At 38.0% G+C, this 22,161-nt stretch overlaps 3 protein-coding genes across 5 annotated transcripts; 1 reads left to right on the top strand and 2 right to left on the bottom strand.

The window, feature by feature from the left end:
• The first annotated feature begins 395 nt into the window (after positions 1 to 395).
• Positions 396 to 6,354, top strand: LOC135644449 (YTH domain-containing protein ECT2-like). 2 transcript variants are annotated; one of them, XM_065162010.1, is made up of 8 exons: positions 396 to 647; positions 1,294 to 1,357; positions 1,659 to 1,806; positions 1,895 to 1,968; positions 2,052 to 2,561; positions 2,940 to 3,428; positions 3,531 to 3,743; positions 4,941 to 6,354. In XM_065162010.1, the coding sequence occupies exons 2-8, from the start codon at positions 1,316 to 1,318 to the stop codon at positions 6,006 to 6,008; spliced, it is 2,544 nt and encodes an 847-aa protein (XP_065018082.1). In that variant the 5' UTR covers positions 396 to 647; positions 1,294 to 1,315; the 3' UTR covers positions 6,009 to 6,354. The 2 variants fall into 2 exon arrangements, with proteins under 2 accessions (XP_065018082.1, XP_065018083.1); XM_065162011.1 differs by lacking the exon at positions 4,941 to 6,354 and adding an exon at positions 4,737 to 4,918 and having other exon boundaries at positions 514 to 647.
• A 671-nt stretch (positions 6,355 to 7,025) lies between these two features.
• LOC135644451 (ubiquitin-ribosomal protein eS31z fusion protein) lies at positions 7,026 to 7,860 on the bottom strand. Its single transcript, XM_065162015.1, has one exon. The coding sequence runs from the start codon at positions 7,752 to 7,754 to the stop codon at positions 7,281 to 7,283; it is 474 nt and encodes a 157-aa protein (XP_065018087.1). The 5' UTR covers positions 7,755 to 7,860; the 3' UTR covers positions 7,026 to 7,280.
• Positions 7,861 to 10,002: 2,142 nt separating this feature from the next.
• LOC135644450 (uncharacterized) lies at positions 10,003 to 21,780 on the bottom strand. Of its 2 annotated transcripts, XM_065162013.1 has the most exons (17): positions 21,384 to 21,780; positions 20,674 to 20,771; positions 19,703 to 19,822; positions 18,779 to 18,868; positions 18,499 to 18,614; positions 18,305 to 18,404; positions 17,497 to 17,568; positions 17,377 to 17,424; positions 17,207 to 17,284; positions 17,004 to 17,123; positions 16,762 to 16,867; positions 14,643 to 14,806; positions 13,394 to 13,528; positions 12,562 to 12,692; positions 11,441 to 11,503; positions 11,253 to 11,331; positions 10,003 to 10,282 (listed from the first exon to the last, which is right to left on the bottom strand). In XM_065162013.1, the coding sequence occupies exons 1-17, from the start codon at positions 21,670 to 21,672 to the stop codon at positions 10,211 to 10,213; spliced, it is 1,881 nt and encodes a 626-aa protein (XP_065018085.1). In that variant the 5' UTR covers positions 21,673 to 21,780; the 3' UTR covers positions 10,003 to 10,210. The 2 variants fall into 2 exon arrangements, with proteins under 2 accessions (XP_065018085.1, XP_065018086.1); XM_065162014.1 differs by lacking the exon at positions 20,674 to 20,771 and having other exon boundaries at positions 21,384 to 21,557.
• Between the last annotated feature and the right edge of the window lie 381 nt (positions 21,781 to 22,161).

Raw genomic sequence — 22,161 nt, 5'->3', positions numbered from 1 at the left:
CGTCCACATATTAATCTTAATTATACGTTATCCCCTTAATTGACTTAATGGCTACTTCAAGTCCTAAATTGACCAAAGTTATGATGGATCGATGACGATAAATAATAAAATTAATCCAAAATTTTTATTGGCAACATGCGATCATCATCCTAAATCGACGAGGCCATCGTGCTTTGAGATTGGTGTATCTTCCAGATGGAACCCCGCCGATGCCCAGAAACTTCCCTATTTTGGTTCCTTCTTTTATGATTCCTATATTACCCTTACACTTGACTCGTTGTCGCATCTCCAGACGGTACTAATTTACATCGAATAGAGGGAGTTAGGGATACATTTGGTATTTTAAGCGTTCTACAAAGGCTCTCAACAACGCTTTCCTCGCTGCGTCTCGTAAAGCTGCCTTTTTTAATGGGAGCCTTCGCTGCCCCTTTTCGCTTTACCTCTCCAATGCGCGAGTCTCCTCCGATCTAGGGTTAAGGTTTCTGCGAGGCGCATCTCTGCACCAGAATTTGGCCGAGTTATGGTGCCGGAGATTGCCGCCGTAATCGAGAAGCCCATTTCTCCCCTCAGCCTCCGTTTCCTTCTCCCCCTTATTGTACTCGCCTGGTCGTCGATGTCTTGAGATTGGTTTCGCTTTCCCGTTTCTGGTTAGTTCCCTTCTTTTCCTCTTCACGGAATCGTGCAATCATCTCTACGCCGTAAAGGTCCCATCTTTGGCCTTTCTTATGTGCTCTGACACGGGGTTTTGGTGCCATCTGTAAGATTTCACAGGGTTTTTAGGTCATTTTTTAGGGTTTTGCTCCCATATCACGGTAGAATTATGTTTAAGGTTACGGTCGCGTGCATTTAATTGGCCGATTTTAGCAGTTGAATGTCCGTTTGTCGGATACTTAAATCAATTTTATGCAATTTTTGTAGCTTCTATCCTACTTGTCGATTTTCCCTCTCTCTCTCTCTCTCTGTATATGTATTCCTTTACAACCTTTTCTTTTGTTATGCTCTGTTCAAGTTGATTGGTTGGAACCTTCTCTAGTATCCAACAGTTTGTAGAAATTGAACATGGGAGGGCTTATGCGGCTTCTTTATAAAGATTTTAAATTGAATTGGTAAATTGCATTGAGACATTTTGCTAGCTGTTTCCAAGTGTATTGACAGGCTTGTTGTGTCAGTTGACATCAGAAAATGTAGTGTATTTCGTTTTTGGCTTCTTTAATACACTTGATTCTTGCATATCTTGGTAACCTAGGTAATAATAGGTGTATGCATTTTCATTCTTTTCTTTGCCTTCTGCAGGGACAGTTGTTCTGGAGAGAAGATGCATCCTGGTTCTGATACTGGAAGCACAGAAACGTACATGGTATTCTTGTTGTTGAATAGTTTGTATTTAGAATTTCCCTTGTTATAATTGCACAAAATGGGAAGATCCTGAGTGGTCATGGTTCATAGTTGCCAATCATGAGTTATTAAATGTTCAAATTTTTTGTGTGGTGGTTCTAAGGAAAAGTTCAGGATTATCTGTAAGAACTTTTTGTTATTTGGTATTTCTTTGTTCCATGATAGCACTTCTTTTTCTTTAGGACATCACAATTACATAGAATATTTGTAGTCATATTAGGTATCAACACTAGTGAGGGCTCATCATCTCATTTGGATTTTAGATGCCTGGTGTTGGGACCATTCCAAATGCCACTATGATTCCTCCACTGGCTGGCACAGAGTTTATGGGTAATGAACTGCATCCAGAATATACTTTTGACCGAAGACCGAACTATCCTGCTGCCAACCATTATGGCTATCTTTGTCCTGGTAAGTCGTGTGTTTGCAGGTTGTACCTGCTACTTAAGTGCAGACCTTTTGAACAACTCTGTCTGATCTGTTAAATATATCCATCCAGCATATGAATCGCCTGGTGAATGGGGTGACCACCATGGCATTTTTGGGTTAGATGGACAAGATCTTCATTACATGGTAAGTTCAAGTATTTTTTTATGAGAAAAAAAATGTTATTTTTTTACCATTAATTAGCTTGTAATTTGATTTTTTTTTGGCAGGGTCTGCAAGCTGAAAGTTTGCCTTATGTGTATTACTCCCCTGGCTATGTATATGCTCAGTCTCCCTTCAACCAATATACGTCTTATGTACCTGGTGCTGTTACAGGTCTAGATGGTTCATTTTTAGGAACACAACAGTATCTGAGTAGTCCCTCATACCAACCCCCAATTTCTTCACCTGCATATATTCCAGTTATTGTTCAACCTAGTTCTGATTTTGTGACTAGTAGATCAATGGATCCATTTCTGTTCGGTGCCAGTACATCAGTGGCTACTAGACCTACTAATGTAAGCACAAAAGTTCCAACACAAGCATCTGTTAGTGTAGCTGCTGCTTCTCAACTGGCAACTTCAATGAGTCCATCAGTGATGTTAGATACTTCTCAGCCACTACATAAGAATCTAGCAGCATTTAAACCATCAGAGGGATCGCAGTTTAACATTCAACCAAGTAATCAGTCTTCATCGCATGAATCTATGATGCATGTTAGTGGCACTACTCGGCATCAGGTATTTTTAAAGCTATATAAATTTTGGAATGTTGTCCTGCTATCATATCTATTATATCTATGGGTGTCTGTCATGATTTTCTGTAATGGCTGCCCTTATTTGAGCCTTCTTTTCGGGGGACCACAATTTCCTGTTGAATAATTTTTTGAGGTGTTGTATACTTGATGCTGACGATGACATATTTTTCTACATTATCATTGTGTATTTTATTCTTTAATGTTCATGGTTGCTAATCCTGCTATGCTCTTCGATTGCTTGTTACTTTGATGTTCTAAAATATCTTGCATATCAATCTGTTAATCTATCAGGCTGTATGTTCTTGTGATCCAATTCGATTAACATATGAATTTTCACATGGAAGGATGTCTTTTTGGACAGAGTCATGGTACAGTTGCTGGACCATCCTCCAGAGGCTTAACAAATCGGCAGCCAAATGTTTTTGGGTGGGCCGGTCAGGATGAGCAGAGACGACGACTCCAATCTAAAGATGATGTTACAGATGGGGGCAGACACCCTTATGTTTTAGGGGAACAGAATAAGGAAAGTAAAAACAGGTTAAAGGATCAGTCGACCTCATCAGGTGTTGAGTTAGCTGGTCTATCTCAAATAAGTGCTAGTGATGTTCAAGGAGGATGCATTATTATCAGCCCTGATGATTATAATAAGGATGACTTCCCTGTCAACTATCCAGATGCAAAGTTCTTTGTGATCAAATCTTACAGTGAGGATGATGTGCATAAGAGTATAAAATATAATGTATGGTCAAGTACCCCTAATGGCAACAAGAGGCTTAATAGTGCATATGAAGATGCTCAAAGAAAATCTGCAGGAAAATCAAGAAAGTGCCCTGTCTTTCTTTTCTATTCCGTGGGTGATTTTTTCTCTCAAACATTTCTGCTTTTGAGTTGTCCTTCCCATTTTTGCAAATTATTTGATGACCTGTTCTGACAGAAAAAAGATTTGCATCAGGTCAATGCAAGTGGGCAGTTTTGTGGTCTTGCTGAGATGGTTGGCCCTGTTGATTTTGACCAGGATATGGATTTTTGGCAGCAAGATAAATGGTCTGGCAGCTTCCCTGTGAAGTGGCATGTGATCAAGGACGTATCAAATGCTAGTCTCCGGCACATCATACTAGAGAACAATGAAAATAAACCTGTAACTAATAGCAGAGACACACAAGAGGTATGTTTTACTCGGTAGCTTCCATATTGTTGACATAAAATTTTCAGGTTATGTATCTGCTAGGAAGATAATGTTTATAGGAACAGTAATGCCTCCCTATATACTGCTTCCTAACAAATGTATTGTTTTAGGTGGTGAATACTTAGGATATTATGATAATTGTCTAGATTGACTTGTATGTTTCTTTCATATATCCACACTGAAATAAGTGTTTTTCACACTTTACAAGAAATTCTTTCCATTAAACAGAAGTATGGCATAGTTATAAATGGAATGGCTTCTTAGTACAATTGATCATTTTCAGAAGCATGGGCAAACTTAATTCAAGCTTAGTTCTAAAATATTTTCTTTTATCCCACACTATGATAAGGATGGAATAGACTTGAGGAAGTATGGTTTGTTGCTACTTTCACGCTTTGCTTAAGCCATGCAAAAAGCCCAAGATGAACATATAATGTGTGGTGCCTTTTTTTCACCTGTGGACAATGTTCTTATGGTGTTCGTATATAGGATGCAGTTCTTGCATTTAAGCTCCATGTATATAAATATACTCTTAGTGCATTTTTCTTGTTCTTGGAACTGAAAGTTCTGATTTTGTTGATAGGTTAGGGTTGTAAATCTAGCTGATGTTTGTTTGTAGTTCCTCTGTTGGAAATTTCAATGGGTTCTTTAACTATCTAGTGTATTTTTATACGATGAATTGCAGTTTCAGCTGTAACCTTACACTTCCACACATTGCATCAGTACTTATTTGCCCCTTTTTGATGCATTTCATAATATGCAATTTTGGGGATATTAGTCTATTATGCGAAGATTGATGAAGGAATTTTGCTTCATCACAAGTTTGTTTCTGCTTAGAATAGTTTTTAGGTGGTTATGCAATATGTTTTGCAAAAATCTATTTCTTTCAGCAATCATGCTCACGTTTGTTTTGACTTACTGAAGATCATTGTTTTGATTATCTGAGATTGCTAATGTAGTTTATGCATTCAGATACCATACAGCGCAGGCATTAATATGCTGAGTATTTTTAAGACTTGTTTGAAGATCATTATTTTGATTATATGAGATTGCTGATGTAGTTTATGCATTCAGATACCATACAGCGCAGGCATTAATATGCTGAGTATTTTTAAGACTAGTTTGAAGATCATTGTTTTGATTATATGAGATTGCTGATGTAGTTTATGCATTCAGATACCATACAGCACAGGCATTAATATGCTGAGTATTTTTAAGACGAGTTTGCTGAGAACATCGATACTTGATGACTTCATGTTTTATGAAGTGCGGCAAAAAAAGATGATGGAAGATAAAATTAGACATTTTGGGAGGAGCTACACTGCTTCTCTTCATGTTCCTGCAGTTGTTGCTCGGAGTGGACCTGATGGGAAAGCTGACCACCCTCCTAGAGTAGGTGAAAACCATTCAAGTGCTGTGGTGCAAATTTCCCAGGCAGTGGAATATCAAACTGATGATGCAGCAGCACAGCCATTAAAATCTAGAGAGAAAATGCAAGATGATTCAGCTTCTAGGCCTCCAAAAATAGATGGAAAGCATTCGGGTGTTGCAGTTGATAAATCCCAGAGAACAGATGGAAAACAGTTTAGTCCTGCTGTCAGCTTGTTGCCTTTCAAAGCGGATGGGAACAGTTCCACCGATACAAAAGACCTGCATTTTGTAGCAGGTGGGATGCAATCAAGTGAGATTCAGTTTCCGATGGGGAATGCCAAGTCAGAACCTGCAGTAAATTCTGCAAAACTGGATGAAAAACAGCATAGCCTTGTGACGAATCAGCTGCCAAAATCAGAAATTAAACCACCAAGTTTTGCAGTATCTCCAAGAGAGGATGGAATGGAGGCAAAGCAGAAAATTCAACGATCTCCAAAGCCAGATGGGAACCTTATTAGTCCCAATGATGTCAATGGTGTAGGTAAAACAGGCCCTAGTGGGGGACAGGCGAAGACCAGTGTGCACTCCTCAGAATCTTCTGATTTTGAACCCTACTACTTATCCGGAGACGGCAAAGATACTAATGCTATCATAAAAACTGGTATGCGTTCCGTTGATCCCAAGCAAGGTACAACCATGGGCTTAGAGGTCATCCCCCCTGACGTGGTTAAGGTTGGATCAATGCAAATTAAGGTTGACCTTGGTGAATCTCCCTCTAGGGTTATGAGTGTCCGGGCAAAGTCTACCGAATTCAAAGGACCAAGGCTGCACAAGAAGGGTATGTCGCCTGACGGTCAGCGACCAAGGAAATGATACTGTGGTCTAGATTGTTATCATGCTAATTGCTTTTGCTGTTGATCCTTACTGGTCTCATTCATGATCATCCATCCCATAGTGCCCCAATATCTAGGAGCTTTTTTTCTTGAATCCATTTTCTCTGCCAGGGTTTTATCTGCAAGCAGAGTTTATTTAATTTTTCATTTCTCCTTTCTTGTTTTCGATTGGCGCAGTTATGTTTTTGGGAAAGGTTTAGGGAGGTGGGGATTCTTTCTTCACTGTTGATGAAAATCTTATTTTGCGTTCTTACAGGATGTAACTCTTTTTCTTTTCATATGACATCCAAAAGATGAAATGCAACATAGTGGGATGAATTGGTGCATAGCTGTTTTCTATCCTTACTGCGTTGGCTGTTCTTATTCTCGATCGTGTAGTTGCTTTGTTCTCATTCTTTTTAATTGCTTGATTCAAAGATTTGACTAGAAACATTGGTGATGCATCTTATAACGTCAAATGGAGTACTGTTGTTGTTTGGGCAAGCAAATCTCTTCTTGGATATATATATAGTTTGGCATCATTGTTTAATCCGTGTTAGGAGTCGTAAATTGTGGTTAGTACCAGTAAATAACAATGACATTAATCTTCATCAAACACACTATTCCATATCATATCTTCTTCCTTCTAACGAATTAGCCTTTTGTAGCTTCTTAAAGCAATCTTGCATAGAGATTCATTACACTCCCAAAATATTGATTGCAACATCATAAAGATTAGCCCACAATGATGTCGGGCTAATCAGATCAGAGTAAAATATCACATGTTGATTGTTGAAAAGATGATCTTTGAATCAAATCTAATCTAATCTAATTTGTAGATAGTCAAACTTTTACTCTTTAGAGTCTTACATATCTTATAAACAATGATTTTGACAAATATATCAAAACTTGATGCAAAAGATGAAGTTGTTTCCTTTTCATGATACAATAACATGAAATGGTAAGCCAAAGACTGTGTATAAATACACATCAATTACTCTTGCATCAATTCAACCAATGAACAACCAACCAGGAAATATAACATAACCAATTCATCAAAAATGCAATCACAGAGTCTAACCCGAAAACAACAAGATTATTATCCATCATCCGAAACATAGGGGCAATCTAAAGTTTCCATCTCAAAATTTGGTTGGCACTGATTGTTTTGCCCTAAGAACATCAGCTAAACATTCGATCAAAGGCTAAAAGCAGATGAAAGATGCCTTCTTGCAGATAATGCACCTAATTTTTTGTCCAGAACAGCAACTGGTCACTCACCTTGAGACTTCTGGTAGACGTAGGTGAGGCCGCACTTTCCGCAGTAGTGACGGTCGAAGTGGTTGGCCATGAAAGTGCCGGCGCCGCACTCCGCGTTGGGGCACTCCTTCCGCAGCCTGGTGACCTTGCCGGTAGCGTCGTCGACCTTGTAGAACTGGAGCACGGCGAGCTTGACCTTCTTCTTCTTGTGCTTGATCTTCTTGGGCTTGGTGTAGGTCTTCTTCTTGCGCTTCTTGGCACCGCCGCGGAGGCGGAGGACGAGGTGGAGGGTGGATTCCTTTTGGATGTTGTAGTCGGCGAGGGTGCGGCCGTCCTCGAGCTGCTTCCCGGCGAAGATGAGGCGCTGCTGGTCCGGCGGGATCCCTTCCTTGTCCTGGATCTTGGCCTTGACGTTATCGATCGTGTCCGAGGACTCCACCTCGAGGGTGATTGTCTTCCCCGTAAGGGTCTTCACGAAGATCTGCATCTTTCCGGCGTTCAGTGGCCGGGTGCCGCCGCCGCCGCCGCCGCGGTTGTCAGGTTAGGAGTTCGGCCCTCACGAGCTAATCCGCATAGAAAGGTTAGGGTTCCCGACACGGTGGAAGAGGTCTTATACCGAAAGGTTGGCGCGGTGTGCACACCCGCCGGTATCTTAGTTTCGGTGTACCGGATGATCATCACCGTAGATGCATCATAAGGTTTGTGAGGGCTGTGATGATAGGCATTTAGAAGTAGGGCAAATTGGGATAAATATAAATATAAATAAATAAATATACATATATATATATATATAATTTATCACTATAAATATGTGTTAAATATGAAGTTAACGTAATTACATTAAAACACAAAATAATATTAATATATCTTCAAAAAATAAATAAATAAAAAAATTAATCAGTCAAGTAATTGATGAAAATGACAAAATACAATTTAAGTTTTTAAAAACTTAATATGTATTTTTTTTATATTTAATAATAATAATAATAATCAATAATAAATATAAATGTGATTGTCAACCTCACTTAATAAATTTGTTACTCATTTTTCGAGTATTGTTTATGAAGAAAATTTTCAAACGCAAATGTGATGCTAATATCTCATATCAAAAGATCGTTATCCCTTTCCTTCTTATAGAAAACTATGTTGGATTTCACCTGCAAAACCTTTCTTCTGGTCAAGTCAGTGTGTTTTCCCTTCATTTGGGCATTGATAAAGAACATAGCAAAATCTCTGTTTTGAAAGTGGTAATGTAGTAGTAGTTGTTGTTGTCTCATTCTGGACGGACTCGATAGGTGTAAAAGAAACCCTTAGGAGTTGGGATGGGTTTTCTGCTTTTGCGTAGACGAATTGCATGTAAATGAGATGCATTGGGAATACATCAGAGGCCTCCGATCCTTCCATCTCTGCGCAGAAACCACCAGCTTCGAACCAGCGACACTCGGGACAGTCATGTCACCAACTTACACCTCCTCCTTGAATGAGGCATTCCTATGCTGAAGAAGGCAGCTGCAGCAAGTATCCTGGGAACTGATAGTAGTTGGTGGGAGTAGGTGATTCGATCGGACTCGCTTTAACCATTCTTAGTACCACTCTACCGAACTCATCTCCTCGGTTGATGATTGTTATATGAAGATGCAGTCTCCATGCGTTGGCAGGCTCAGCTGCTTCATCAACCTGTTTTAACTGCAGACCTTAAAAGCTCAACTGTTACCAGTCGGTGCAAGTAAATGTCACCTGCATCCACTCCGCTATAAGATGGGCTGCAGCCAGTGACATACACAGTCCATGAGAACTAGAGAAGCAAGCATGGAGAGGTCTTCTGCTAAGATGGTTCTGGTTCTTGCACTCTTCCTTGCCTCCTTTGCTGTAGGGCTCGAAGCAAGGAACCTGGACGCGGAGCCAAAAGCTTATCAGCCTCAGAACATTCCTGGGGCATTTAGGGGGTTCCTGGGGAGGCCCAACCTCGGCGGAGCTCCTAGCTTCGGCCTTGGACGACCATTCCGCGGCATTCCGGGCTTCGGGACCGTGCCGGGGGTACCGGCAGCATCGGGCGGCGACCGCGGTGCTCCTCCACCATGATGGATGGCCATGGCTGCCTCGGACCTGAATCTGTCTGTGTAGGACGTGGAGCTGCATTAGTGTTTTAGCTTGTGAGGGTGTCGTCTACTTAGCTCGTGTGTGCGTCTGTGTGTGTGTGTGACATGTGTGCGTGTGTGTGTGTGAGAGAGAGTGTGAGAGAGAGAGAGAGAGGTGGAGGTTGTGATGCTGTGGAGTCCTGAGTTTACTCTCTTTCTAATAAACAATGTGCTTTTGTGTTGGCTTATTACTCTTTATGGACTAGTTGAAAGGTGCAGTATTGGGATCTCTCTCTGTCCCTCTCTCTAGTATTGGTGCACTAATATATGAGATTGGATAGTTCACTCCTTTGAACTGCTCCACTTAAAGAGGGTGAGTTGAAGTCATCCATCTCTCATCACTGTATAATGCATGCAAACTTATCTTACATGAGATTGCTTTCTTGATCAAACTATGATCTCTTTATCTGGTTTCAGAAATGTCTACAAGACTCGAATCCCCTTAGCAAATAGAGGAGGTGCATCAAATCAGACAAGGATGAATCCCCAAGAAAAGGCATCCACTTTAGTAGATATATAGAGTTGAGTTCTGGCTTCTGTCTGTAGTATTTCAATTTACAGGTCAAGTTAGCAACCATGGCTAATAATCATACGAACTGCAAAGAATCAGATACTGCATAGTGGTGAGAATGTATCAAAGGTTTCTTCTCTCCAAATGCCACATTCTTACGTTCTTGTAAGGATGCATGTACAGAAGTCATCGATAATTTCCAACCTCTTTTATTGTTGCAATATGAGGTTAGACTCCTCAACTTACATTCCATGGTCACAAGTAAATAATGTATAGAAGTAACTTCCATTTGAGTCAGGCCGCATGATTCATTGCAACTCCATTAATACCCGTAGAGGAGAATGTGAGTGAATCGTGCGCAAGTGTCTGCAATACGGTAAATCAGATGATGAGCGAAAAAAAAAAAACTAGTAGTAGACCACAACTCCTAATTTGTCGATCAAGAATACGGTAAACAACCGATTCACATTTATGAATATTACTAAAGTTTTGCATGTCAATATAGTTTGTAATACAAGAAGAAAAACAGATTTAATTGGACTAAAGTGTAGGTAGCATATGAATTTGCATCAGCTACAATGTTAGGCTTGAAGTAACCAAGATTTTTTTTCCCTATCGTTTAGAAATTATTCATTCCAGATGCATAGTTAAAATCATAGGCTATAGTTAAATTCATGTGGTGTTATTCAAGTTTTGCAAAAAGCTCACTTGGAACACTCGATGCCCATAAGATCTCTTGAATTAAATGGAGATTCTAAAACCAGAAAACAAGAATACTATTAACCAATCAAATTCATATGAAACAAAATGAAGCAAGAAAATACTACTCTTCACCACACAATGTCAACCCCTCATTCCTCTCTGTAATTCCGATGACAAATGACATCAGGTTTACAGCATGTATGATGTGAGATGATGGATGGTTGCAGATTTTATTTTAAACTCTCCACACAAAATATAGAATGATCACTAAGATACCGGCCTTTCTATAGTCATGATTTAAACCAATATCAAGGCATATTACTAGAGATTAGATGTCGAGCCCGGTTCCATGTAAACCTGAAGTAACACTAAACCCCTTGTGTTTACAACCAGAAAACTTATCAGCCTTGGTAATATTTCAAAAGATCTAAACAATCTTGAAAAAACTTCCCGCAATCATATTATTTATCAGATGCTTCTGTGAATCAGAATTTTTTAAAATGGCATAGAAAGAATTGTAACCATGGGATAACAAAAAAAAATGTCATAGAAAATGATATTTCTAGTGCATCCATAAAAGAAGTTCAAATTTTTTAACATAAAAATGATAGCAAAACTTGAATACTGTTTTCACCTGTTCTTGTGAGCGGAAATACATGAATGGTGTATAGTGGAGAAAATTTGAAACCCTGGATGTATAAATATCTGCATACCTGCATTTGAAAATAATCACACATCAATTATAAACAAACCAGAGTTGCATGTATTCTCACTACCCGTCTGTTGATGGGCAAATCAGAAAGCTAGTACAGGATGACATACTTTTCAATTTGTCTTGTAAGGTGACTCTTATCCCACAAGCCGGCACGTGAGAGATAACCCCACCTGGTAAGGAGCAAGTAGCTTAAGCGAATGAGGCTTTGAAATTAATATCCACAAAAAACAAAAATTCAGAGAGCAACAAGCATTCAAGAAGAAATAAAGAACCTGGGACCTAGAATTAGGATTGATTGGATCAGCCTAATCAGATCAGCAAATCAAGAATGACCAAAAAGTTAACATTAAAATAAAAAACAAGAAAAAAGTCAAATGCCAAGTTTCAAAAAAATTACATCTCATTGGTCTACCCAAACCTTGCAGGATAGTCATGCTGCCACAATGTCCTACAGCTTCTCTATCCATTTCTTCTTCTAATTTGATGTCTAGCAATCACAATAGCATGAACCAGATGGGATTGACCAGTCTTAGCTGAATTGTAGCCAACACATCCACTCATATGGCTGAGAATGGCCAAAATCAAAACAGGTCGACAGATGACGTTTGACCAACATAGGTGCATGGGCTGGGTGAATCAAATATGTACAGGAATTGTTGGAAAGAGGAAACAAAGCCAAGGATTTAGACTGCAGCATTCCACATATGAAGTGGTTTTTGGTAATAAAATAGAGGTGAAGTGACAAGGAGGGGAAAAAATGTGTATATTGATAGAGGAAGAGAGGAGGAAGAGGAAGAAAGACTTTTTTTTTTCAAAAAAGGAAGTTAAATTACTGCTTCAAAGTTCTACAGAAATATCTGGTTAGGTCATTTGATTGATACCTTTGTATCTATCACTTTGTATCTGAAGAAAGACTTCACTTGCTTCACAATGTACCCAAAGGCAAACAATAATGAATGACAACCTTTGGTCAGAGTCTCAGGTAAAAGCCACATTGAGAAGAAAGAGAACACCGCACAGACAATACCAGGTTATACAATCACAACAGCAAGGTAAAAGATTGATCATTGCTGGACTGGGTGACCCATTCCAAGGCCCATTATATGTGATTAGTCATTGCTAGATCACCTAATCATAAACTCCTACTGGACCAAGCTTATATATGGTCCACGACCGATACACTTTTTTTCTCACATATCGCATTAGGTATCAAAACTACTTTTTTTACCTTTTATTAAAGAGTTCTCCATCTGCTTCCAACATTGGTGCAATTTTCTGATCTAGTCTTTTCATAAGAATCAGCAGTTTCTGCATGCTTTCTGTCAGTTCTTGGTCATCCATATTATTTGCAGCACGAGTCTGAGAAAAGAAACAAGACAAGAGGAACCTCAAAAATGGTGAAATTTTGATGGTCAAAACATTAAACAAAAATCTCAGAATCACATAACTTAGATGCACCCAAGTTCCACTATTTTTTTTATGAAGTCACTTTATATGTGGATGAAAAAAGAAGAATAGAGTATTCTTTCAGAAGTACTGGTTTGTGCACCACAGATCCAATGATAGAACATTGTTTTCGCAATATTCATTTAAAACTAAAAAAAGGCAAGAATGAAGTACCACCAGGATTAAAGGTAGCTAATCTTTGTCAAATTTATGTAAGTACAAACAAAAGAACTTGTTATTTCTGTAAGAATCTTCTATTCAAAGGATTTTACTGGTTAATCATGATTCCATCACATTTATTCCAGTACTACATAGGAAATTGGAAAGTCATGTATTCATTTATCAATTCTTTGATTGTTGAAAAGTCAATGACACTTTTTATACCTGTAGAACAAAGATTCATGTTTTTATTGGTGGAACCTTCTAGCTATCTGTTTCAGACAAAAGGTTCATTTTATTCATGTTAGCAGTAGACTAACGATAACAGATATATAATCAAGTAAATTTTGACTTATGAACATATAAGAAATAAAAAAACACATTGATGTATTAGATTAAAAATAATGAAAGAGAAAAATTGCAGAAAATTTATGTTATCTGTCATCTGAGTTCACCTGTGCTGGGCGGCCTTTCGTTCGGCGTTGCAATGCAAGGCGTAGCTGATTAAATAGATCTCCTACTGTTTCCTTCTGCTCTATAAGTTCTATTAGTTCTTCTTTGTGACTTCGACTATGGATCAATGCATTATACTGCAAAAAAGCACAAATCAATGGGAAGAAAACTGACACCTATTCTCAACTTAACAGAACCACTAAAATCTTCATTTTAATCATCATATGATGACTCTGCAATTACTTAATCATAATGTTGTTTTATGGAAATTAAATAATCATTTTAATCATCAAAATATTTCAATGCTTATAAAAGATGACTTTGGGAGTGAATATATTCAAACCCAAAAGAATTTATCAATATTTTATATTTGATAAGATATATTCTTCATTAATGCCAAAGTCATCAAGCCCGAAAACTAGAAAAATGAACATATTTTCATAAGATCTTTTATTTGAATAAATCTTTAGAATAATTATACAATGATATTCTAGAGTCCACCAAAACAAAGGCCACATTGCTAGACAATCGAAGTGATATATTAAGTTCCAGTTAAAAGCAAGACTTAGTTTCTAACCAACACTAGCAATTTCTTGGTGATAACACAAGATAGCAGTAAAAAACATATAATATGAGATATTAATCTACAAGAAAATATTTCAACGAAACTTTGTCTTTGTCAGATTGCACGTGTGGTAGTGACATCGCCTCCTCTCAGTGATGTCATGGATTCCATCCACAGCTTGCACATTTAGCATCATTTCCACTTATCATCCATGTGATTGCATCAGAAGAAAAAAAGAAAAGAAAGAACTTATCGATACTATATGATAGTAACTGGTGAGATAAAATAATTCTCGCCAAAAAGCAATCAAGCAAACAGTACCAACTACTACTAGAAACCTGATAAAAACTTGTAACATTCTTCAGCCAGGAATATGACAATGTATTAGTAAGAAATCAAACAAGGATTTCATAGATAATATTAAAAGTTACAGACAGCTTTTGGTGGAGTTGTAAATGGTCCTACTTTGATGTTTGGAATCCATGTGAAGTTCTACAGTTAACCTCTATGACAAATTTCCTTAAGATTCGATCCAATTATATATAGAGTGGAACAAGCTACCATAAGAATCTCAGAGATGCCAAATTGTCAGTTAAGTTCAACAACATGCTAGCTTCCCATCTTGAAAGAGATCATTGCCATGAGTTAATGAACATATAACAGATGCGAGATACCAGCTAACTAACCTCATCTTCTAATTCTCGACAGATCAATGCTGTCCGCCATCTCAAATGAACTTTTGATTGGCTTACATCTGTATAGATATGATCGCCAACATATAAGATCTCATCACCATGTACATCAAGGGATTTCTCTACCATCTGAGCACTTCCACCAGAGTACAAGCCACCTGCAGTAACAAAGGATTTAATAAGGAACTGTTCCAAATTCCAAAGGTTCAACTATCAGTTATATTACCAACGACACATGTCAAAGTCCATAATATCTAAGAACTAGAAACACAATGCTGCAGGTTTTAAATTGCTACCAGTCACAGATGCCTCCTAGGTTGATTTAAAAATGAGCTATCTCAATTAATTAGAAAAGAATACACTCCTGTACAGTCAGTGGATGGTTGTCTTGAAGGAGCCTTGCAGCATTCATTCATGGTCTGTGATATACCAGGCAACAGAGCAGTTATTATTTGCAGTTTCATATCATTTTTTTACAGATCAAAATTTATTGGCTTTAATTGAATTGTGATGTAATGAGTAATGATTTATTTGATTGATTAAAAGGAGGGCTCCAGCAATGCAGGACCTGCAGAGAATCAATATGCATAGTCTTACCTCTGTAAGCATATCCTTGTTTTCATGTCTGAAACACTAGTCATTAGATTACAAAAGAACAGCTTTAGCATGTCACTGCAGGCCCACCCTTTAGAAGGCAGCCCAGTCAATGATGCTCCAGCTAATAAATGGATGTTCTATGCAATATATTTATGCAATATGAAAGTATTGACAGTCAGTGAGAACCTCAAGCAGAGACCCATTTATAACCATATCCCAAGTTGCATTCATCAAATTGGCATGTATGACAAACATTATAACTTGATAAATTGTCTGATTTTTTCTAGCAGATGACCCAGGAAAAGAGGATAAAAAAAGCAAGTATCAGCTAAAAAATCAAAGTTGTAAAACAGACAAAAAACACCATATCAAGGTGCAAATGCAAGAAAAACTGGATGAAGCTCTTCCACTCTTTCAAGGAATTTCAAGGTTAGGCACGGCCACAAGAACAAGCTAAACCTGCCGATAATTCCGAATATGTGGCATTCCAAAGGATTCGCTGAATGGTGTAGGTGCAGATCAGGAGCTTCAAGTTTAAGCAAAATCAGGAAATCGAAGGGAAAAAACAAAGCAAGTCCGAGATCCATATGACTATTACTGTGGAGCAAGTCAAAATTCGGGGACATTGATACTTGTGGTCACATCTTGAGCTGACTGACATAGATAAAGAACAGGTATTGTTGCTCTGATAACACAATGGATCTAGGAGAGTTCCAGCGGTAGAAATATGGAATCAAAGGTATTGAACACTGCAAGGCAATTAAAATATAAAGATGCTATGGTCATGACAGTAAGTTGTGTCAAAAGAGAAGTATAAAGTTAACTAAAAAACTATCTGATTTCAAAATAAATATGGAGTTAAAGATTGAACATAATCAGTACAGAATATATATCATACCATGCACTTATGAGTAAAACCACAACACATGGCAGTTGCACCATGAAAGGCCTAAGAAAATAGAAAAGATTGATAAAAAGAGAAATATTCTCTACTACAATGGCACCAATAATCTAAGCATTGTTCTTGAGAAAAAAATACACCTATGTATGATAAGAAATAATTCCCTGGGTTAAGCAGTCATTGTGGATTTCTGAAATAAAGAATCTATCAGATAGCACGAATCGGGTCATATAAATTAATACCTTTATCTTGAATTTGAGGAGAGCTACTTCAATACTCTCTATGTGACTTGGACAGGTTTGACATACGATAAATAACATGCTTCCAATCTGATTTAATGCCCTTGTTTTGTTCCCAGTAGAACTTTCATCATGGGGTAAACAACAATACTAAAGTAGTTTGAACATGATGTTGGAAAAAGGTCATATGCATGGATCCCCACATCTTGTGTCTTATAAACTCGGTTTAGGGCTTGTGAAAGAGACATATAATATTGTGCCTAGAATAGAGATGTTCCACACAAATGAAGCTGCTGCTTCTCATATTGAAACTAAAACAATATAAGGAACATTTGAAAATAATAGAAAATGAGCTATCGACTACACATTGCATCACCTGACTTTGCTTTAAAACAGGGACGCATTAATCCATCACTTGTTACAACCTCATATAAGGGTTGAGACATTTGAAAAAATTCTGGCTTCCTTGCAGACACTAGAACCTTCAAAATAACAGCACTCATTAATTAGAAACTCACATGTGAAAATATTAATACAATAGAATACAAAAAGACGATTAATCAAAGTCAATGCCTAGTTCAACAAAAAGTGGAAAGTCCCGAGAAGTGATTGCCTCACCATTTCAAAAAGGTCTCGCCAACCCATATCATTAGGAAGAAACCTATTGAAGGCATGCTGCATCATTTTATTTGTATAATGGTAGTCGGAGTTGGTAATCAATAACAATTTCTTACCAGCCTGAGAAAGTCCACTTAATCTCATTAGTAAAAATAGTACATCAAAAAAGAAAGTTTTTAGAGATAAAAAGTGCATATGTCAACCTCCTTTTGATCTAAAAGAGCCAGAGGAAGTTCAGGATCAGGCTCTACAAATCGTTCAGGTTCTGCCATTATCTCACTCTGCAAAAAAGTAGCAGCCCGAAACTTGGATGTTCTTGCTAGATACCCAATTGGTAAGGATCATGAGTGATGGTCATAGGCTGGTATATTACCTTAAGCTGACCTTCAACATGTGCTCTGAAGAGGGCCTTAGCAACAGCCTGAAAGCCAAAGGAAATATTAGAATTATAATACTGGATCCCATGATAGTTAGATAAGCCGCAGCTTCTTGCCTTCTGGATCCCCTTATAATCAAGTGGCCCAAGTTCTGCTGGCATTGCTCCTTGATCCAATCTGTCAACCATCTGCAAGTGAAACTTATTAATGTCAGTTTTGCATTGTAATATGGCAAATATTAGAAAACTGAATAACAACACAGCATAATCTGAGGGAATAAAAGGGCCAATAAATAAGCAAAAAATTTGAAAAATATACAATTGCATCGTACATATAGAAGAAACATACATGTATTGGAAGGTTACACAGTGAAAGAATATTTAAGGGAAAATGTTGATGCTTACGCAGTGGAATAATATTGGACGTTTAAACGCATTACCCTGTCATACAATGTATCCATAATTTCTTTACCAAGTTGTCTCTTGATACCCCACTCATATGTGTTTCTTCCAAGATGAAAAGAAAATGCTGATGTTCTAATTTACTGGAGCTTCCTATGAAATACGTAAACTAAATGACACTTCTAGACATTACGTCAAACATCCAATAGGTATATTATAAGTTTGTTGCCAATCATTAACTATCACTTTCTCATTTTGACAGAACCAAAAAGTCAAAATTTAACATAGTATTATTCATCGGACTAGAAAATGCATCCAGAAAGTGAGCCAATTCAGCCATAAAGGGAGCAATATATAGTGTCTAAGTAACCACTGACAAACGCATAAAACTTGATTCATTAAACATGGCAACAGAACACCTATTAACTAATTGTTGCTTTTGCCATTAAAAGAAAAGAAAAAATAATAATAGGATTCACCAGAACCTGAAGTTCCTAGATTCTATTTCAGGATGGTAATCAACCTGCATGAACATCACAGCTTCTGAAACAGAGAAAAAGGTGTTAAGGAACTCCCAGCGGCTTTCCTTTCGCAGATCAACCAGTTCTCTCCCGTAAATCTCACTAGACCACAGATGAAAAGTGAAAAACATAAAATTTCTCTAACATTGATACTAAATAGAGAATAATTTGCAAGACCAGGAGACAACAGACGCACCTAATAGCTCGTGTCGAGAGCATTTTGGTACCATGCATTGCTCTCTTCACATAACCAAATCGATCGGCTTTAACCAAGTTTCCTCTTTCTTTATCCATGACCAGACCTCTAATAACCTGTGCAAAGAAAAAAAAAAGATGCAAAAAGTCAAACAAATTCCTCATACCATACTCATCCAAAATGACTGCATCTATCAAGAGACAGGTTATCTACATTACTACATGCAACATAGCAAGATAGTTATGTTGCACCTATTCATCATGTTCATAAACAACATTACCATGTTTGGATCAAACTCGAGACCATCAACTGGAAAGCCCATGCTTCTTAGGTTGGCCATTCCATAATCATACGCACGCCCTTCCCAAGCCTGCAAAGTGACTAACAAGACATGTCATGATTCAATGAAACTTGCGTAAGCGATGCATATTTACACTTTAAAAGCAATTTAATATTAAGAATTTTAAGTTACATGATTAGTTTAAGTGGTTGGTTCTAGCAACCAATGAGTGGATCCGAAATGATCCGAGCAAGTACCTAAATGCCTGCTAGAACTCAAGCCATGTGCTGCTCAAGCTTAACTGATCATCAAGGACTTTTGCGCCAGTAAGCATGCGGCGGCATGTGTCCTACCAAAACAGTTATCACAACATGATATGCTGAGTCCTACTAGCAATTCTGATGCAGGCCCAGGCCAATTTTTGAACTATGCATGTTGGTGTTATGCCCTTGTGCCAACTGGCATGTGATAGTACCTATCTGTCAGAAAGGTAATGATATACCCCCTGCCACAGAGTTGAACAATTATGTTTGAGCATGGCTCTTCTACAGTTCTAGTAAACAGTCTATTAAATCATAGATCTATCTCTATAACCAGAGTGTTGATACTAAAATAAAACAAAGTCCTTACAGCAACATGGGTATGATGAGCAAACTGAAACACATGTGCCCATAGATATTAACTGAAAATAAAACCTATTTGGTTTATGCTCCACTCTGTTTCTTTTGCCCCTAATAAGAGCCCATTTGTAGGTTGTTTAAATATATCTTTTCCCTCCATTAAGCTCTAATGAGGGTATCCCATAAGAAGATAATACATGTATGCATAAAGATCTAATTTGAGCTAGTAGAATGACTTCAGGGGCAGTGACTGAAGTGCCATTAACAAAGTCTAAGTAAAATTGACATGTAGCTAGTTACTTACCATTACATTATAGTGAATTAATGTATAGTCCATGTCATAACCTATTGCACTGATTGATCTGAGATTTAAAGTCCTGCTGCAGAAAATGCCACATGGAGAGTTTCTTAATGAGAAAGGATCCTGCATCCACCATGTTGCGAGTCAAGCATATGATATCTCTTTTATATAAGAATAAGATCCAAAATGCTACAATTGTATAGTTAGTTAATCAATATACACATATAACTACAAAATAACATTCAAAATTAAAGAAATACTAGGCGAGCTAAATCACAATTCAAGATTTGAAGTACAAATAAAATAGCTGGCGGTCTCCTTTCATATACTATCATCATCAAAGATCATCCTTGGAGCCTCTTATCATCACCAGATGACTGGCTTTAAAGTGCATCTCTTAACAAGGCACCATGGAGAAGAATTCAGCTGTGAACCAAACGAGAATCCTCTAATATTGGTGCTTAACTATTAAATAAGGCAGAACTAGGCAAAGAGTAACTTGCAATATAGCCAAAAGGCCACAGCAAGCAAAAACTTTGTGTTGGTTGAGGTTTAAGCTTATCCAATGGAGACACTCATGTAACTTCACATAAAGATCTTACAATGCAATAACTAAAAGTAAAACATTTATTAATGAAGAGAATGGTGATAATATAGCCTTTCAAAGAATGCAAGAGAAATAACTTATAAGATGCTCTGAAAGACAACTATTCAGGAATGTGTGTGGTAGAATTGGTCCAAGCAGGATTCCTCCAAAATAACTCACCTTGTACATTTTGTAGGAGCTACTGAAGGTACTAAAAAGTTACAGATATTACGTGCCAAAAGCCAGCTGCATTCTAAATGTAAATCTTTTATGCTTATTTTAGACTCAACTATGAGGGGAAAAAATTCATAGTAAAGCAGACATGATAAGTTTCCAGTATGTATGAGTTGCATAATAACTAGAAGATCAAATGATGGTAAAATTATACCACAATTCCCAAAGCATTAAGTGAGCATTCAGCTTCTTTAGCTTCAATTCTTGCTATCTCTCCAATCAGGCCATCTAAGTCAGCTTGACCATCAAAACCTACAAAAAAGACCAAAAAAGCAACTAACTCTCCAATCACAAGCTTTCCTTCATAATTATACTCACAAGACTCACTCAACTGAATAGTCATGACTATTCAGGGTGGACTATCAAAGGTAACATACTTCACAATCGCCCCCGCCCCCCCTCTCCCCCATGACAGGGATTCCTTCTAAACCCAATAATTCACCCACAGTTGTCATCAGACGGCCCTTGATACTGTATCTCTCAATACTTAATCCAAAATCCGTGTAATAATTACCCCCATAAATAAGTGTTTAGAAGCTGCAATTTGAGATTGGTTGGTGAACTATATAGCAGTCATAGGGCACATTTGAAGTAAGACTACTAAGCACAACATGTAAATATTTCTCCACAAGCCCAAGAGCTAAACCCAACCAACAATGAGGGAATTAGTGAACTTTTGCACTTGAACTAATATGCAAATATCAGTTCAGGCAGCTTTTTAACCTTAAAACAAACCGTCACGGTCGAGTAGCAAACCAAGAATTCATAGGAAAAATCTGCCCTTTGCACGACGGAAGCTACAGAGAGGTCGTCGATACACCAATCCACCTAACACTGACGGCAACAGTTGAGTAGCAAACTCACCAAAAGCGTCGAGATGCTCCTCATTCACATTCAGATCCCCTTTCGTGCTCTCCCCCAAGTAATCCACATCCGACTTGCTCGAGGACGTCACAGAAAACACCTCCCCTTCCACGGACTCCGCAATAATTGTGCAGCGGCGAGGAGCGCGAGCCTTCCCCGCACCGGGACGCGGGAAGCCAAGTGCGCGCGCAGGTGCTCGAGCGGGGTTCCTAAAGCGAACCGGAGCCAACACGGGATTTTGAAGCCTCCGCAGCGAGCAGCTGCCACAGAACTCGATCAAATCCACCATCGTTTCTCCTTTACGAGGAGAGCGATCGCGCGCGAGCAGAGCAAGCGGCCGGAGAACCGAGGGTTTGGAGGCACACCGCGCACGGGCAGAGCAAATAAAACAAAGAAATAAATAAATAGGTAAAGAATAATAACACAATAGTAACAATTAAAGGAGTAAAATATGATCTTAGGGACAATCCGGGATTGGGGGTGACAGAATCCAGTCGAGATTTAGTGTTGGACAAGGGACTTGTTTGGTCAATGTCGTTGACCTATTTGGTCGACCAGCTGTTGAATCTAAATTGAAATTGAAGGCACATGTCAAAGGCAATATTAATTTTATCCATAATTTGATAATCTTATATATATTTTTTGATTTTTTTTTCCCCCAAAAAAAACCCTATATTTTGGTTTTTTTTTCTAGTTGCACTCTTATTTTAGAGAGTCCTTAAATTTTAAATAATTATTATTTTTATTAAAATTTAATGGTATTAGATAGTTCTGATTG

The sequence above is a fragment of the Musa acuminata genome, chromosome BXJ3-8 (genome assembly GCF_036884655.1).
Source record: "Musa acuminata AAA Group cultivar baxijiao chromosome BXJ3-8, Cavendish_Baxijiao_AAA, whole genome shotgun sequence".
NCBI classification, from domain to species: domain Eukaryota; kingdom Viridiplantae; phylum Streptophyta; class Magnoliopsida; order Zingiberales; family Musaceae; genus Musa; species Musa acuminata.
This window is presented reverse-complemented; position numbering and strand designations above follow the sequence as displayed.

Excerpts from the sequence above, each read along its gene's own strand:
- LOC135644449 (XM_065162010.1), top strand. The coding sequence starts at position 1,316 with ATGCATCCTGGTTCTGATACTGGAAGCACAGAAACGTACATG. Across the intron at positions 1,807-1,894 it reads TTATGGCTATCTTTGTCCTG|CATATGAATCGCCTGGTGAA; the intron begins GTAAGTCGTGTG and ends ATATCCATCCAG. Across the intron at positions 3,429-3,530 it reads CTGTCTTTCTTTTCTATTCC|GTCAATGCAAGTGGGCAGTT; the intron begins GTGGGTGATTTT and ends GATTTGCATCAG.
- LOC135644451 (XM_065162015.1), bottom strand. The coding sequence starts at position 7,754 with ATGCAGATCTTCGTGAAGACCCTTACGGGGAAGACAATCACCCTCGAG.
- LOC135644450 (XM_065162013.1), bottom strand. The coding sequence starts at position 21,672 with ATGGTGGATTTGATCGAGTTCTGTGGCAGCTGCTCGCTGCGGAGGCTT. Across the intron at positions 18,615-18,778 it reads TCGAGTTTGATCCAAACATG|GTTATTAGAGGTCTGGTCAT; the intron begins GTAATGTTGTTT and ends TTCTTTGCACAG. Across the intron at positions 12,693-13,393 it reads CGAAAGGCCGCCCAGCACAG|ACTCGTGCTGCAAATAATAT; the intron begins GTGAACTCAGAT and ends TTCTTTTCTCAG.